This window comes from Mesitornis unicolor, unplaced genomic scaffold (assembly GCF_000695765.1).
Source record: "Mesitornis unicolor isolate BGI_N332 unplaced genomic scaffold, ASM69576v1 scaffold51691, whole genome shotgun sequence".
Taxonomy (NCBI): domain Eukaryota; kingdom Metazoa; phylum Chordata; class Aves; order Mesitornithiformes; family Mesitornithidae; genus Mesitornis; species Mesitornis unicolor.
This window is the reverse complement of record NW_010162767.1, coordinates 17,496-34,289: the sequence shown is the minus strand read 5'-3', so window position 1 is coordinate 34,289 and position 16,794 is coordinate 17,496. Positions and strand designations below refer to the sequence as shown.

The 16,794-nt window shown below is 35.5% G+C and overlaps 1 protein-coding gene across 1 annotated transcript in view; it reads right to left on the bottom strand.

Moving 5' to 3' along the window:
* RPGR (retinitis pigmentosa GTPase regulator) overlaps positions 1-16,794 on the bottom strand; it is a gene marked incomplete at both ends in the record, with an annotated part of 33,648 nt that overhangs the window by 1,230 nt on the left and 15,624 nt on the right. Inside the window, 6 exons of the mRNA XM_010193716.1 lie at positions 614-720; positions 2,047-2,212; positions 2,630-2,812; positions 3,959-4,083; positions 4,609-4,764; positions 12,211-12,369. Of these exons, the coding sequence (XP_010192018.1) occupies positions 614-720; positions 2,047-2,212; positions 2,630-2,812; positions 3,959-4,083; positions 4,609-4,764; positions 12,211-12,369 (896 nt within the window). The remainder of the gene's footprint in view (positions 1-613; positions 721-2,046; positions 2,213-2,629; positions 2,813-3,958; positions 4,084-4,608; positions 4,765-12,210; positions 12,370-16,794) is intronic.

Genomic DNA, 16,794 nt, shown 5'->3' with positions numbered 1-16,794 from the left:
CTCTCTTTCCAGTGCACTGTGTTAAGGCCAGGACATGTCCTGCCTGCAAAGAGCACGAAATGTTTTGGAAAGGTGCACAAGTGATAAGGTGAACATATTTTTTAAATAAAAGAAATATGTAGGAATGTCCTTGGGGATGACAAAATAATAAAGACGTCTGCATTTTGATCTTCCCTTTAATATGATCCATTTGTACTAAAAAAACTTATTCTAGGAACAGGAAAAGACAGCCTCATTTCCTGCAGTTCACTCTCTTGGAAATCATCAGGATGAGGAAGGTCAGAGATAGAGATACCATGTGGTATCCAGCATCCTTCTTTTTTCTTTCCTGATATACAGAGCTAAAGCACGGGGAGGCGCTGCACTACTTGGACTGCTTCAATCTGATATTACAGCATTACTTGGAAAATGAAAACAAACTTTAGCATTGGATAGCGACGATATGAAATGCATGCTCATTTAACAGCATGTCAGTACTTTTTGATATTCTGAGCTAGCCAGGAGTTCTGCACTAGAACCTGGAACACTGAAATGTTGAACTTGAAACATTATTTAGCTGCTTTGTCCTGCATAAAAACAATTGAATCACAGATTCATTAGTGGAATATATTACCATATTTAGGATGTCAGTTGTATCTCCAAGGTGTCCAGCATTATTTTCATTATCTGAATCTTCATCTGCAGAGCCGTCACCAGGTTTATCATTCTGATGCTTCTTTTCTTTAAGGTAAAATAGGGGGAAGTAAACAAATACCATAGGTACAAGGAATATATAGCAAACAGAACACCCCACTCTTGCAAAAAAGATACTATCTCTATTTTACTGACATAGGACCAAAGTCCTGAGATTCCTCATCCCCCCAGCCTAAGACACAGCAGAAACGCTTCTACCACCTTTTCATCACTATTAACATTAGAGGTAACTCAGCAATCCAGTCTCAGTGCACTATAGAGCTCTGACCATTTTTGCAGGCTTTCAAAGAATAAATATTGCATGGAACAAAGCATCTTTTTGTTAATCTCTTTAATAATAGAGTGCCAATTAGACTAAATTAGCTGCAGTCGTATTATCTACATTGCACATTATCCATGTAATGGATGGAGAGACAGTGAGTTTAACTCCAATACAGCACCACAAAAATGTACCTACATAATTTTCACATTCACCTCAAGTTCATCAGATATATGACCAGTTTCATATGGCACAAAACCTGAGTTTTTAGGCCTCAGAAGACTCTAAAGGAATTCCAAATTTCACTGCATGGCGTTTCTGGGACCAGAAATGCTAATGGACATGCTGGCAGCTTTACAAATAATCATCCTAGTTCTAACTGAATTAATTACTGTCAAATTTGATTTGACTGTCCAATAAATCTGAGTTAACTTTTACATAGAAGAACTGCATCCTGCACTCTTTAGCACTGCTCTTCCCAGGAAACCAGATGAAGTCCAGGACTGCTCTAGAGAATCTGTGCTAAAGTCCAACACTGTAACAGCATCACTGTTATCTAGGCTTTTGCATTAGCTAGAATATTGCTAATCCTTATTATCTTACTTAACAGAGAGTGAAGAGTACTTTTGCATTTCCAAGTAAAAAAGAAATTTCCTGTAAGAATTAGTAGGCCTCTTTTTTTATCCAAGGTCTCTTGTAAGCCTTCCTGTGTCCTTATGATTGTTCCTAATATTTTTTTATGTCTGTAATTCTTATTTTTTTCAATGAAAATTGAGAAAGTAGTTACTAATTTTACAGTATTTTTGTTGATATTTCTACAGGCTTAAGGCACCTCAGCTACAATTCAGAATTTGTTTTTCTTTCACTCAACCCTCCTCTAAATCTTTAAGCATGTTTTCCAAACATGAGCCAAGGCATAAGGCAATTTCTTGTACGCATTTCTCAACTTTCATGTCTATATTCTGCCAGACACTCTTGAGTTAAAACTGAATGTAAACATTCTTTCATGTTCAAACTAAGCATCTCTTCATGAATTATGAGAGCCAAACTAAATAATTCCCAGAAAACGGCAACAAAATGTGGGGACACTTCACCTTTTTCATGGTCTCTGTCCTTCATAGGTTTGGATTTGGGAAGACTTGTTGCAGAAGAACAGAATGGGCTAGTATTGCTAGTTACAGGCAATGAAGATTTTAAGAAGCTTTCTCCCAGTGGAGGCAGAGTTTGTGCCATTCGAATACGCTGTTCTGGTGACTTTTCCTTCAGAAGATTAGAAAAAATATAATCAAGAATAGAAGAATAAAATGTAAGCAATCTCTCATACTTAACAGTGGTATTCTCCTTTAGTTGATGACACAACTGATGTTGTAACTTAGTATGCAAAGCATAAACAGAATTTCTTCAGTATTTTAATTATTTATAAAAAGTGAAGAGATATAGTGGGATATTTGAAGTAATTTCTACACAATAATCTCAAGCAGCCTTAAAATATAGACAAAGGATTATAAAAATTCGATTTTTTATTTAAAATGAAAATAGTAGTTTCTCAAATAATACTGAGTTACTTTTCTCCAAATGAGATATATTTATCTGCAGGAAATATGCTGTGATTTTAGTTTAAAAAGATACTTTGTTTCCTAAAACAAATATGACAAGTCTAAACAGCTCTGAATTTACCCTCTCTCGACGTCGCATTCGTGCTGCTGTTAGTTGTAAGGTGTTTATTAGTAGTGACTCTCCACTCATTTTAGAGATAGTAGCAGTCAAATGGCTCTCATTTAAATCTCCTAAGAGTATTTCTTCAGATCCTTTAGGTCTTGGAGCAGCAAAAACCAGCATGTGACAACCACCACAAGCAACCTACAAAAAAAGGTCTGCTTATTTCATTTGCAAGAATCAATGCAAGGATCTAATTTTCTAGCAATCATCTCTAGGGACTTACATTATAAGAAAAACATAATAAAAGTAAGATATGTTAAATTGCTTCAAATGTAGCTCCTAACAACTTTAGCAATATAAAAGTACATAATTACAATTATTAATGACTAGTGATAGATGTTAATTTCTTCCTACTTAAAAACAACATATTTGTATTGAACAGAACACTAGATAGATCTATCAAATTATTGATACAGAAGAAAGAAAAGATATTTCCACTGATTTTGAAGGGACTGGAGCTAATTATTTTGAAGCAAGTCAAATGTGGGCAATCCTGATAACTTCAGTGACACAAACCTAAATATTTTATCACAACATCCACAAAACGTAATACAAAGTCCTACACCCTCCAATAGACAAAGTATAATTACATAAAGATCAGAGGTTTCACTTTCTAAAAAGTTTAAACCCCTTACCCGTTCTGATAAAACTTTCTTAAACTTGAAGTGTAGTAAACCAACAGAAGTGAGCCACAGACTTTTGTCCTAAATTTTGCTCAATCCTGAGTTCTGTTTGCATTTTTGATGCTTGCAATTCTGTGATATTTATTTCTTAACAACTCAAGAAACAGGTGAAAACAATGCCCTTAAAAGAAAACAGTATTTTTCCTTTCTCATCCCATTGGGATTCAAAAAAGCAACACCTCAAATTTTCTTAAGATTCAATAAATATCCCACTGTACAAACAATAATTAAAATTGAAAAGATGTCACTCTGCTGTTTTCAGAACAGATATTAATTTCCCCCCTACTGCCAACAATCTAAGAGCAACAAATATTTAATTTTATAGGCTACTACCAGCTCTATAGATCAAAACATTATAGCACAACACTACTGAATAAAACCCTAAAAAGCAGTCTACATGTGTAGTCCAAGCCAAGTACATTCTAAAAGAAATGAACAGTGTGATAATTAAGTATAATTTCCTTTTTCTTTCAATTTGTGTTGTCTGCTAATTAAATGTTGTAGAAAAAAATAATTTTATAATGAGATTTCCACTCTCACTGATAACATGTTTCATAAAAATATAAACATTTTGATGTCAGAGAAGCATGAACAGAAGTTTTACCAAAAGGACTGTGAAACTCAAGAAATTATAACACAGAGTGGGATCAAACTGATTTGTAAAATTCTCATCTCCGAGTCCTAACTTGCCATGTCGCCCATCTCCAAAAGTAAACATAAGGCCATTCTCTGTGTAGAGAAAAAAAAGGATGTTATTAATACCAAAGATTCAGTACAAAACCAGAACAAAACCATTACAAACAAAGTAACAGGCCATGCAAGGAACACCTCTCTTCCAAAAGCAACAGCTGAACACTCATTTTCAGATTTTCAACAGAATACACATATTTTCAGACAACGTTCTGTCAGAGATTAGAGTTAGTCTAGACAATTTTGGAAAAAAAATCCAACCCACCACCACCACCAAAACACTAAGATTGAAATTGCATAGCAAAACAAAGGCTTCTAAACAAGAATACTTGTTAGCAAGGCACGATGATGAGGTTACAATTCCCCAGGGGATACCATGTACAGAACATGGCCGTGAATCAGAAATTCCTAAAATCAAATCTGGCTTTCCAGTCAGTGAGGTTAACTCACTTAACCTTAACTGGTAAGTCTGTATATGTCTTCTTCTACTGCTATTTTTATAAAGAAAACTTTTATGGTATAATAGTCACTGGAAGCTCATTTCAGGATTTTTCACCTACATACCTGCAACTACAGCAGTATGATTTTCCCCACATGTAATGTTAGATATTTTATGCTTCTTCAAGTGTTTCACAGACTTCGGTACTGAGGTTTCAAAAATAAAAGTACCATGTCCCAGCTGCCCATATTGTCCAAGTCCAAAAGTATATACATCTGTCTCTGAAAATGTATAAGCAAAGTTAACACCAAATACACTGACATACACATTATAACCTGCTTTCGATTAGCCAAGTGAAAGTCAAGTGACATCAGCATGAAAAAGCAATGTTTTATTAATGAAAAAATATACCAACTAATCAATTAAATTTATCAATAACAAGATCAAACAAAATTTTAAAAACCAGGTAATGAAGCACTAAAAATATACAGAAAAGAATTTTGAATGGTTCAATATCCCATATATTTTCTAACATAAGCACAAGATAATCCATTAATCACATGTACACAAAACATCAGCTAACAAAAAATGTATGGCAGTTTACATACTGTAATTAATTCAAGACATATATGTGCATTTTCAAGTACAATAGTTTCACCTTAGTTTCTGGTTATTTGCATGTACACTGTATGACACTAAATCCTCTAAACCAGACATCTTCAAACCAATACTAATTTGTGTGTAAGAAGAGACTGCAACAGTAACAGAACAGGTTTCAGTACTCTGTTCGGCTACCACATCAGCCTTGCAATAAATACAGAGAACACCATAATTGTGTTATCTTGTGACAGAATAATAATCTTTCCACATTTATTTTTGGCCATTTAATGGATTGTCTGTGCCAGGAAAGAGATTAAGAGCTTCTCCAAAGCAATAAAGATTCTTGGTGTGTCCATCCCTGGCACTCGATCACAACAGGGAAAGACTGTGAAGCTTGGAAATCTTGATGAGATCATGCTTTAAAAGGGAAATTCAAGGGCTAAGGTTTTTTGGGAAAAGGAGAAGTTTTCCTAGAATTTTATTCCCTGCTCTTTTTAATTCTGCATGTAAGCAACAAAGGAAAAGCTAAAGAAGTACTAGTTACAACTTGAAAAAATGTTACAAAAACCTGTGAAAGACAGAGGACAAAAAATACTCTATGTCAAACAAAAATAACTGAGACTTGGGCATAACAGAGTGTTACATCATTGTCACACAGTGCAGCGCATGCCTGCTCCTGCGGCACAGATGTCATCAGGTCCAAAATCCTACCACCTTCAAAAGCACAGGAGGAATCTGCATCCACAGCTGAATGTATGCAACAACAATCAACAGTGTCTTTGCTTTTTGAGCCCTTCTTTGTGTCAAGGAAACAAGGTCATTGGCATAGCGACGTCAGTTTCAGTGCCACAAAAGTAGTTCATACTGTGCAACCAAATTCTCAGAGCAGCCACAAACTGGAGAAATATTAAAACCAAAATATGCTACCATTCCCCCAAACTAATCCTTCACTACTACAACTTTAAGAGAAAGCAGAGAACAGATCAAATTCCATATTACCACCGTAGTACACTTAGTAGCTTAAACTGAACTTTCCAATTTCAAAGGAACCATGATGAAAACCTGTAACACTATGAATGGAAATGTTCTCTCTAAGAAAGTGTTTGCCCTTTCTGTGCCTTTGAAATTGTTCCATATTAAGATGTCATTCATTCACACTATAAAAAACCCCAATGGTCTCACACTTTTTCAGATTGTAAATGCAAAATATCGAGTAAAGCTGGTTTTTTTCCTAAATGTAATAGTAAAGCTCCCTCTGCTGGAAATTTCAGTGCAAGAAAGCAACACCTCAGGGTCTTTAAAAGTAGTAAGAATTTTTCTGTTACATTTAGACTTTCTGCATAGAAATCAAGAAACTAAACCTGAAAGACAGGAGCTTCCTCTAAGCAAAGAAAAGTCTAATCATCATTTTAGTAAACGGCTTGGTCAGGATGGCTTATTCTGTAAATTCTGTAGTGCATCAGTCTTAACATTTCTTTGGAAACTGGCAGATCTCATAATTTTCAAATTATGTGCCTTTATCTGATTAACATAATTATTTTGAGTGAAGTTGGAGTTTTTTCACATTATCTAGCTTGAAACATGCAATGCTTTTTGCATTTGTGTTTAGAGGGAGATGTTTCTTTCCTGTTCCTACTGATAATGAGAAGAACGGGCCAATCCAAAAACAAGTTAGAGTGCCTTTATAAGAAGAATGATATCTTCTAATGGACCTAAATTTGCTTATTAGTCAAGTATCAAGGCAGAGGAGGACAAAACCCTTGCACCTTTCTTAAATGCCTTGCCATTCTGGTGCAGAAGTGAGGCCCAATCTCAGTAATAATCTCATGTAGCAGAAATGAGGAATTTTCTCCAAACTGTCTTTATAAATATATGGAAAGAGAAGTCTATGGCAAAGCAACCTCACAGACTTAGTGATAAAATGAGAGAGGTGAATTTCATCATTCTGAATTTGGAATTTGTAAATTAATTTGCCTACAGCACAAATCCTAAAGGGGATATAGTCCCACTGACACCTTCTTCTCACTGTCCTCAGTCCCAGTAAGGACATGGTTGAATGAGACAAATGAAATGTACTGCCAGCAAAAGGGCAGATCTTGTTCCCCCATTCTCTCTTCAGTCTCCACTTGCACTGTCTCTGCTGTCCACCTGTCTACCTAGTGAGTCAGCTCAGCTCAGTAAGCCAGGTTCAGAGGCTTGTTGCTGATACAGCTTCCTGTGGAACAGTCAAGACAGCACCAGAGCGGTACAAGGGGACAGAAAAGACATGGCCACAGCAGCACGAGGGATGCAGCACTGCCTCCAGGGTGAATCACGAGGAAGGCTCAGCTGTATTAACAGCATCCAGAAGAAACCAAAAACAAGTCCCGTCTTGGCCTCAAGGAAGGAGCTCTTGTCTCCACAGCAGCTCATGAGAAGGCCCCTTGAAGGATGAAGATAAATGGTTTCAGAGCTTGCACAGAAGCCAGTGGCTTCACTGTTCCAAGTGACCTCCAGCACTTGAGCGCTGGGACTGCTTCCCCTTTACTTCCCACATTTTCATATTTTGGAAGAACAGGCATATGTCCCTGTAACTGTGTATCACCAACATTTTCAGGCATCTTCTGGTGCACATAACAGCTCTGTAATCTCAGTGACCACTGTCACTATAAATAAAATACTTCTAGGTAAAAACCTATATAGCTTTCAGATTGTTTTTTAACACATGCTATTTCCTGAATGAACTGAGGGAGCTCCAAAAGTGTTCTTAAAACTCGTGCCTTCATTGCAACATATTTAAGGCTGTATTACAAAGTAAAAAATCCACAGAAGAAAGCCAGAAACAGACAGGTATGCTTATAGCTTTCGATAGAGATTAATTTTCCTTGAACATCATCATCATCATCATCACTATTACTACTACTACTACTATTACTACTACTTCATTTATGTCAATGGGCTATTCACTCTTACTATAGCTTTACTTTTAAACAGCTTATGCTGAAAAATGTTGCTGTAAAAATCAGCTGTCAACACAAAACTCACTTTTACCAGAGCTAGTAATTGGATTTAGGGATTTCAGTATAAATAGTATACAGATGTAAGAACGTTTTGAAAAATCTAGATAATCCTATATGGTTTGAAGTCCTGTCATGAAAAGGTAGAGCTTTTTCATCCTTTTCATCCTCTTTCAAAAGGGTATCTTTGACTTTCTTTTCTTTTAAAAAGACCTTGAGACAGAAGATGAAAAATCAAACATTTTACACACTAGCACACTAATGTGTCGTATTGTTATGTCAAACGATCTGTTCTCGAAGGGCTGCTTCACTTTTTCCTTTGAAGAGATATCTTTGCTTTCCCTCCTTTCAGAGAATAAAAGGAGATAATATATCCTTTTATAGACAGGATTATTCCCAGAGGATCTGTCATCATCTGAGAAAAACTGGAAGATATTAAAGCCACTCCCAAACATCTGTTTCTTCTTCTCCAATTTCTAGATTCACAAGTTATTATTATTCTACCTTTTAAAAAGCTTTATTGAAAAAGTACGCACATTGAGATTGCTGTTCGCTCATATCGCTTTTGAATGTGATTATATCAACAGCTTTTATTTTCATTAGGAAGCATTTCCAAGCATCGTGGGTAGTGGATGAATGTTTTTTGGTCTCTGAGAGAATTTGTCTGGGAGGAGGATATGATCTTCTTGAACTGGCTGATAAACTGTCATGAAATGAATAGGTTTGTGCTGTGACAGTGAGAGAAAGCTTTTGCATGATAGAATTTTTAACTGTGATTATGTTTATTTGCTAGAACAATTGCAATTATTAAAGGAAGAAGTAACAGTAAGACTTGTAAAGAAGATGGTTTCCAATACATCAGTTCTAAAACCTTGTGTCTTTAAAAAGTTGTTTTCCAAATCATTCCTCTCAACAGTTTATTGTTTTGTTCTCTGGGACAAAAAAAAGAGCTTTGATTTTGAAGTTTCAGAGAAAAAAATAAAATTATTTTAATATATAGTTTCTAATATTTACTCTGATTCTTGTTGGAGAGATTCCAAATAGTAGTTTGATTTAATAACCCAGATAACAGTGGTTCTTACCATGCAAAATTGCCAATAGAATAGATAAGACAGTCATAAAAAAGAAATCAAATGAAGTGCTTTGGAATAGACTAATTATGTATGAGAGTCAGGAAGAAACTTGCCTCGTACTCAGTAAGATAACTGAATTATGCTTTCTTCTAATTTGATAAACCCTAAGTAGAACTGATGACAAGAAATGAGCCAAGATGTGCAACAGTTTCTCCTATCCTATTCCTGTGTTAAATGAGATAGATGAAACAGGGGAGTATACAATAGTCAGACACTCACTTCTTATTTTTTAAGACTGAAATGACACACTCTGAAAAACTGGAAAGATCCTGAAAAGGTGAAAACTGTATCAGTATATATTGTGTTACTAAAGCCAAGCAGAACCCATTTTCATGGAATATGATACATGAAATTCAGAATTTCTTCACAACTGTAGTACATTCTTAATTTGGGAAAATGAGCTTAAAAGAGGTATAAATGTTTCTGTTTCTCTTTGAAGATACATTCCTCATCAGAATTCTCAATCTGTGATCATGCCACTTCATCTCAAAACGCCATATGCAGTTCAGTACCGATTTCAATTAAAGTTTCTGGTGCAAAGCCTACAATGCATGTATGCTACACTCACTTTTTAAATGATCTACCTCTTTCCTCTATTTTTTTCCCCGAATTTTCTTTTGAGTCAGAAAAATTCCTGTATGTCTACACTCCTGATGAACTATCTTTCACTTGAGACAGTTTTTCCATTATCCTCTACTCTTCTGTTCTAAGTGTCTATGGCAGAAGTCCATAGCTGTAGCCTATTTAATAATAGCTGAATCACATTTAAAACCACCAATCTGATCTTTCACAAATATTAATCTTTAGGAAAATGTACTTTGTTGGACAGTATTGTTTTCCTCTTCTCTTGACTCAATTGGATCTTCTGGCACTCAACACTTCAATCATTGAGTGCCAGCTAAGGCAAAACGAAATTTCTTATTTGCCTTCTACTACAAAATCTATTTCCATAGGCAAAGAAATCTTACATACAATGACACTGACTTACTATGGTGTTTTCCTCACTATATTTGTTTTTGAAATTTATATTTTGCCTCTTTGCTCTAGCTTATGTACAGATCTCACTATAATGATGATGCATCCAGATCTACATCTTCCTACTATAGCTCTGTAACAGCCATTTGTTATAGTGAAATTTTATCACATGAAATACCATTAAAACAAAATACGTATTGGTTGGCTTCAGAGTTACAGTTAAAAAAATAATCAATAATGATAATCAAATTATTTCTGCAGAACTTCACTTTATAATGCATAAAATAATGCCATGATTTATGCATTTGCTGCCCCCAAATTTATAGTAATTTTTTTCCTGATAATGCTAATCTGATTTCATGTAAAGAAATGTATTTTATGACATAGATATTGCCAGGGTAAGACTGTATGTTGGTGGAGGAAGAGAGACAAAGGCACTGAAATGTAGACAAACGTTTGCATTATTTCCTGGATTAGCTGTTATTTCCTCTTCATAGTTTTCCCAAAGGAGTTTTAACCTACCCAGAATCTTGCAGCTTGACTCATCATTACACATAACCTTTCCCAGCACATCACTTCCACCTTTACTCTCCCCAGTGGCTTACAGTACAATACCACATCATACTACTTGCAATTTCAGTTAGATTTTCAATTTATATTTTAGAAATTTTGATTACATAGCCTTGAAGACACTCAACCAGATTAACAAGAGATGACTTTAGCATTTTCAAAATACAGAAAAGGACTGATAAGTATGCATCCTACTTGGTTTTTACAGTTCTTGTGTTTTGGTAGGAGATAATTACAGGGATATTATACAGCTGTGGAATTCATTACAAGCCAAAGCTGCTATTTGTTAAGTCATCAGTGGGCAAAATCACATTCCCCTTTCCTGCTTCTATACTACTACAGTTCAGGATAGAACTTGTGGAAATAAATAGGTAGCAATACTTAGCATATATCTCTTTTAAAAGCTAATTTACCATACGCACACAACTATTTAGCAGTACAGTAATATACACCATATTTCATCTTCCAAGTATTATAAATACAACTCTGTGAACTAATGATATATAACAGTTGTATTTTTATAACTTGCACGATATGTTGTCTATATTTGTACTAGTTTTATATGTATGCTAAAGATTCTGCTCACAGTCACAGGCAAAGTCTGTACCACAACAGGAGATATTTAATCCATTTAGGCATGCAGTAGATTGTGCATCTCCATCACTATTGGCAGACAACTACTTAAAAAGTGACATCCTAAATGCCTTCCTAAATATTCAGGGTCATTTAAATTTACTACAGAATGGAAGCTTTCCTCTATAGTTACCCCCTCATACCAATGCCACTTTCAAGCTTCTCAGAAGGAAGAAACAATTCAAGTGAGAGACTCCGTAAAGTATGTCTTAAAATGCTATTTATTGGAGCTAAGACTATAAAGAAAAAAAAGATAGTATAAATTGATAATATCAATATAAATAGATCAATATCAATAGATCACAGCCCTCCAGATGCTGGGAATCCTGAGCTGTGTGGAACCGAACAGGCCTTCAGTCAGGCACAGCATGCACAGCATGCTACGCAGATCCCATCCGTGGAAAGTTACCTCATTTTGGTCACTTGAGCTCTTATAGGATTTTCTTACAAGCAAAACAACTCTGTTCATCATTTATGCTGTTAAATAAAAAGGACATTTACATGGAAACTTGCTGCAGAAGTTTTAGGTAAAGGCAAGGACATGCACGTGGTGTAATCACTGGTGCCAAGTAGGAGCTGTCAGTAAACTCCTCTGTTGCAATTATCCGATGAAGTTTATCCTGCAGCAAAAGGATATGCACAGCACATGCCTGTATTTAGGTTACCTGTTACAAGGATTTCTACCCCCTTGATGAAGACCTTGAATGGTCTTCCAGTTAGGATCACTACAGCATCTTACATTTCAGTGGGATGTAAATTCTAAATGGAGTTTACTGATTAAGTTACAGGGCTGTAAACTAAGGACAGTTAAATCGCATACCTGTCAGCACCACGGTGTGTTCTCCACCACAAGCGACCTTATTAACCTTTTCCATAATTCCCAGTACAGGCTGTGGGACTCTACTGTTCTTCAGCTGTTCAGGCAATAATCCCAGTTTCCCATTTTCAGCTTCTCCAAAGGTATAGAGCTCACCATCTCCTGTGAAAATACAGAACAATGCAGGAGTTCCAGCATGCACTCAGGAGCACGGATGGGTTGTCAAGACTGGTGCAGACATAAATCAGCAAGATAGAAAAGCAGATGAACATTACAGGATAATTGAACATATTTGTATGATGTCCAAACAGCTGTGCAAAGCAGTCTGCTTTGATGGGACAAGAAGGGGCTAAATTTTAGACCCTACCAAGATGAGAACTGCAATATTTAGTCTGCAAGGAATCTAGCCAAGGGAAAAACAAAACTACATACATTCTGCTTCTGAGAGGTTATAAATCCCTCTGTAATCAGTATTTATGCCAATGGAAGTTGCTTGTATGAATCTCAATTAAAACAGAAAATTGCTTTGGATGGAATTAATAAAGAAAATCCACATTTTCTTCTTGTAAGATATAGTGCAAAAAAGAAAAATGCAGAGTAAATTACATAAAACTGTGCGGTCTAGACAGCAAGAAAAGATCTATATATTCAACAACAGGAATATAGCAGTGGTTTCATAGCAGTAACTCCACCAGAATTAAATTTAAAAAGAACACTGAGAGGTCTTTACATATCTCTTCCTGTAACTTCTTTCTGATCTGCTACGTAATCATACAAGAATACCCTTTTCATTCACACAGACTTTTTAAGACTCTAGTTCAAAAACTGTTCAATCCCAAATTTGGGTAATTAATTTTAATTTGAAGTTTCCTTTGTTTTAGCTTTTTGGTCCCTTTGATTTTTTACTGCTAGGTAACTCTGAATTAACACTCAAGGCAGCATCCTATATATCCTTCTACCAAAGTTAAAAATGGAACGTGTAAAATGCACTTTCCATTGTTATATTTACAATTTATCTACATCTTTTACATTTATCTGCATCATCTTTTTACAATTTATCTACATGTACATTTCTGATTTTCTGTGCTAAGGGGCTCCCAATTATTCTAATAGGTCAGATTGAGGTTTAGGTAGAAAACATTTCCTTATTTTCAGGAAAGCTTCAATAGTTAATAGCTGCGTGTTCTCCACTCCTGAAAAAGATTAACTGTGGAGTACTGTTCTCACAGCAAATTGTGGCCCACAATCTGAATCTGAAATTACTTAGCAAAAAAATCATCATACATTATGTAAGTAAAAGTTTGGGTTTTAATCCCAGTTGGATATACCAAAGCACAAGGATAAACAAAACTCTCACATGGAGCTAGTCCAAGATAAAGGGATGTTTAAATCAGTGTAGGAGCTGCCTGCTAAAGGAAATTCAAAGAGAGCTACAGTTGCATAATCAATGTAATTACAAACCCCTGACGTAAACTCCATTATGAAAGCTCAGTCATCAGAAGCACCCATCTACAATATTTTTGGAAACATGCAGATTTGTACTTCAGTACAAAATGTACTTTTACTCTCAGAAGGATACATTTAGTGTTCACAAATTTACTTTTACAGCATTTAGAGGCATTACTATTGCATGATGCACAAGTATCTGAGAGATTCCTACTCGAAAACTATGAAGTCCTTCCCAACATGAAAGTTGGGTGAATCTTAGAAATGTTGGTCTTTCCCCACAGACAATGAAGAAAGATGAGCTTAAAGAAAGTTTCAAAGCTGAAGCCTTATTTAGGTGTACCATCAGAGAAGTCCATCCCTCTCTCCACTGAACATAGACAGAGCATAAGAAAACAAGCTTATTGCTAGTTTTCTGTTAAGCTTTGTGAATATTCCTCTATTCACATAGCTGCTATATTTGTTGCTTTTCCCTTGTACTTTGCCAACCACAACTTATAATCTGGAAATTTAAAGACAATAGTAATGATCAAAAGAATAAGCCTACATAGAAACAGGAAATACAGAAGAGTTAAAACTAAACTTATGAATAAAAACATAAAGTAGAAGAAAATGAAGTTACACATGCATTCTAAAAAGCAAATGAGATTAGCCAAATTATTAAAACCAGGGTAATAAAAATTTAAGGATATGACTCAAAATTAACTGGGCATAAAACTTAGGCATACCAAGCCAAGACAGGAAAGGAACTTTATCTTTTTGAATTTTTAATTTTTAATTCTGATGTTGAGAAAGTCAAAACGGGTGTCAATAAGAAATGTGTCATTTTTATTCAACCTTCCTGAGCTTTACTCTGCTAATACACTAATTTAAAATTTCCTTTTGCATGGAAAAAAACTGAGAAAGAATTTCAGGTTGCAAAACCACATCTTCATTTTGTGTAAATATGGGACAACTACATTTTCATTTAAGTCACCTGGTGAATCCAGTAGGTAAACTAGATTCAAAATGTTTTTCCTGTAAAAGTCTTTTGCCAGCAAAATGTGTTTTTTTTTTTCTTTGTGGCACTTGGCTCTTGGTTACTTTGTGCTAAACAGTGACTACAGCAGCCAGTGCCTAGAACAGAGCAGCATGGACTGCTTTTGCCCAGACCCTTCATCAGAAGGGCTTTGATTCATTCTGAAAACCCTTAAACTACTCTGTCTTTTAATAAAGCAGTGCCTCTCCTCCCATCCTCTCAGAGGAAGTAATACCGGAGCAGTTGTGCTGCTCTGTGATGTATGTTACCTTTGGTATCGATAGTTCACAATAAGCAAAAAAAACAAAAAGTTCTAAATTATGATCTACTTTCTTTAAAAGAAGCCTGAGGACAGGTTTTCAATTAATTTTAACTATAGGGAGAATCTGAAGTATGACTCTTATTTTATGGTAAAGTTCATTCAGGACAAATAAAAAGAGGTTATGCGATTTTTCAGATAGCTCAGCTTCAAATTAATCTAAATGCACAAATTTATCACCTTGAAAATTCTAAAAAAATATTTTATGACATAATCAAAGAGCAAAACTGTAAAAAGGATTTTTTTTCCCCCTAAAAGCCAAATTCCTGCTTTAAATGGAAAAAGGGTCCTACGTCTCAACATAAAGTTGCAATCCAGCAGTTCCAACACAGATTTAGGACCTAACTTTGATGGCACAAAATTTATTTGTAAAGCAGAAGACTTAAGAAATTTAGTCTCTGCCTTAGGCAAGGAAACCCCAGACTATTTAATGTGGTTTCTGTATTTTCCAAGATCCCTTCTGATCTCAAAACAGCACAGGTTCTTCAAGTAGCATGCTCCTGGGCCACTAAGGCTAGCAACTGGACTTAGTATCTTTACTGAATGCTGTAACTGCACAGAGAGGCAATCAGGGAATGCCAATATTACAACCTTAATGTCAAGCTTCCTGCAGGGTTTCAGAGGGTTCAGGCTATTAAAGAGCAACCACCTACAATCTATTCACAGAGCTACATTCTCCTCAGCAAGACAGTGAAACAGGATAGCAGCTGCATTTCTCAACCATCATCATCAGAGCTGTAACCTCAACCTTTCAGCTGTCCTTATTTTTTCTATCATTCTGACATTTTCTTTCCTGCATACACAAACTACCCCAATAATACTATAACACTTCATTTACCTACATGTATCTCCACAGACATACCTTTGTTGCATTCTTCTACACTTCTAAGAGGTGTTTTGCAGTCATTTCAATCTGTCTGCAGTTTTTAAGAAACAGCAAATGATCTCAGCTGCAGAAAACTGTATTTCCTTTCATTTCTAAACTATGGATTATGTTTAGGCTTCTAATTCTGAACTTTATTCTTATACCTACGTGCAGAAATACTCCGAACAGGCTTCAGTCACTGATACTTTGCAGTTATTTGCAGCAGCATCAATTTTCTATTCTAAACCAGTAGCCCAATTAACAACAAAAAAAATCTACTGCAATGTGAGGCTTTCCGTAACCAAAACATTCCATTGAGAAAAAGAGATTTTACTAGGGATTCTACGTGAAAAGAAAGAAAGAAAAAAAACCAAACAAAAACCCAACACAAAAAAAACCGCAAACCAAACGAACAAAAAGAACCTTGAATTTTTTGGAAGGTAAGTATTGTTTCAATACTCTTGGATCTGCCCTGTATTTCTAGAAACAAGCTGTTAAACCCCCCCAAAGCACTTGGGAGTTAACTGCTTATGCAGTTCCCTTTGAAGAGACCAGCACTTCTTTTAAAACACTGCTGCACAGCAAATATTAATCCAATCACAATCTAATTAATAGGATTAGAGACTCAAATAGCCAAGCTTCCATTGACTTCCCAAACTAATCAAGTTTATTACATTTTTTCAATTTAATAACCCAGCTAACAAAGATAAAGCCATTTATTAAAGCATTTTTTTAATACATTACATAACCCTTTAAGGCAAACTGTAGTCTAAAAACTATGAAGAAAAGCTTTCAAGCGTAAAAAGAATCCAGCCAAATCCAGACTATTTTTTAGTACAGTATGTGTGCAGCACATCTGCACTTTAAGGACATTCTGTTCATAATGGAACCTGATTATTTAATTTTCTCCTCTCATGTAAGTCACATTCTCACATGTTG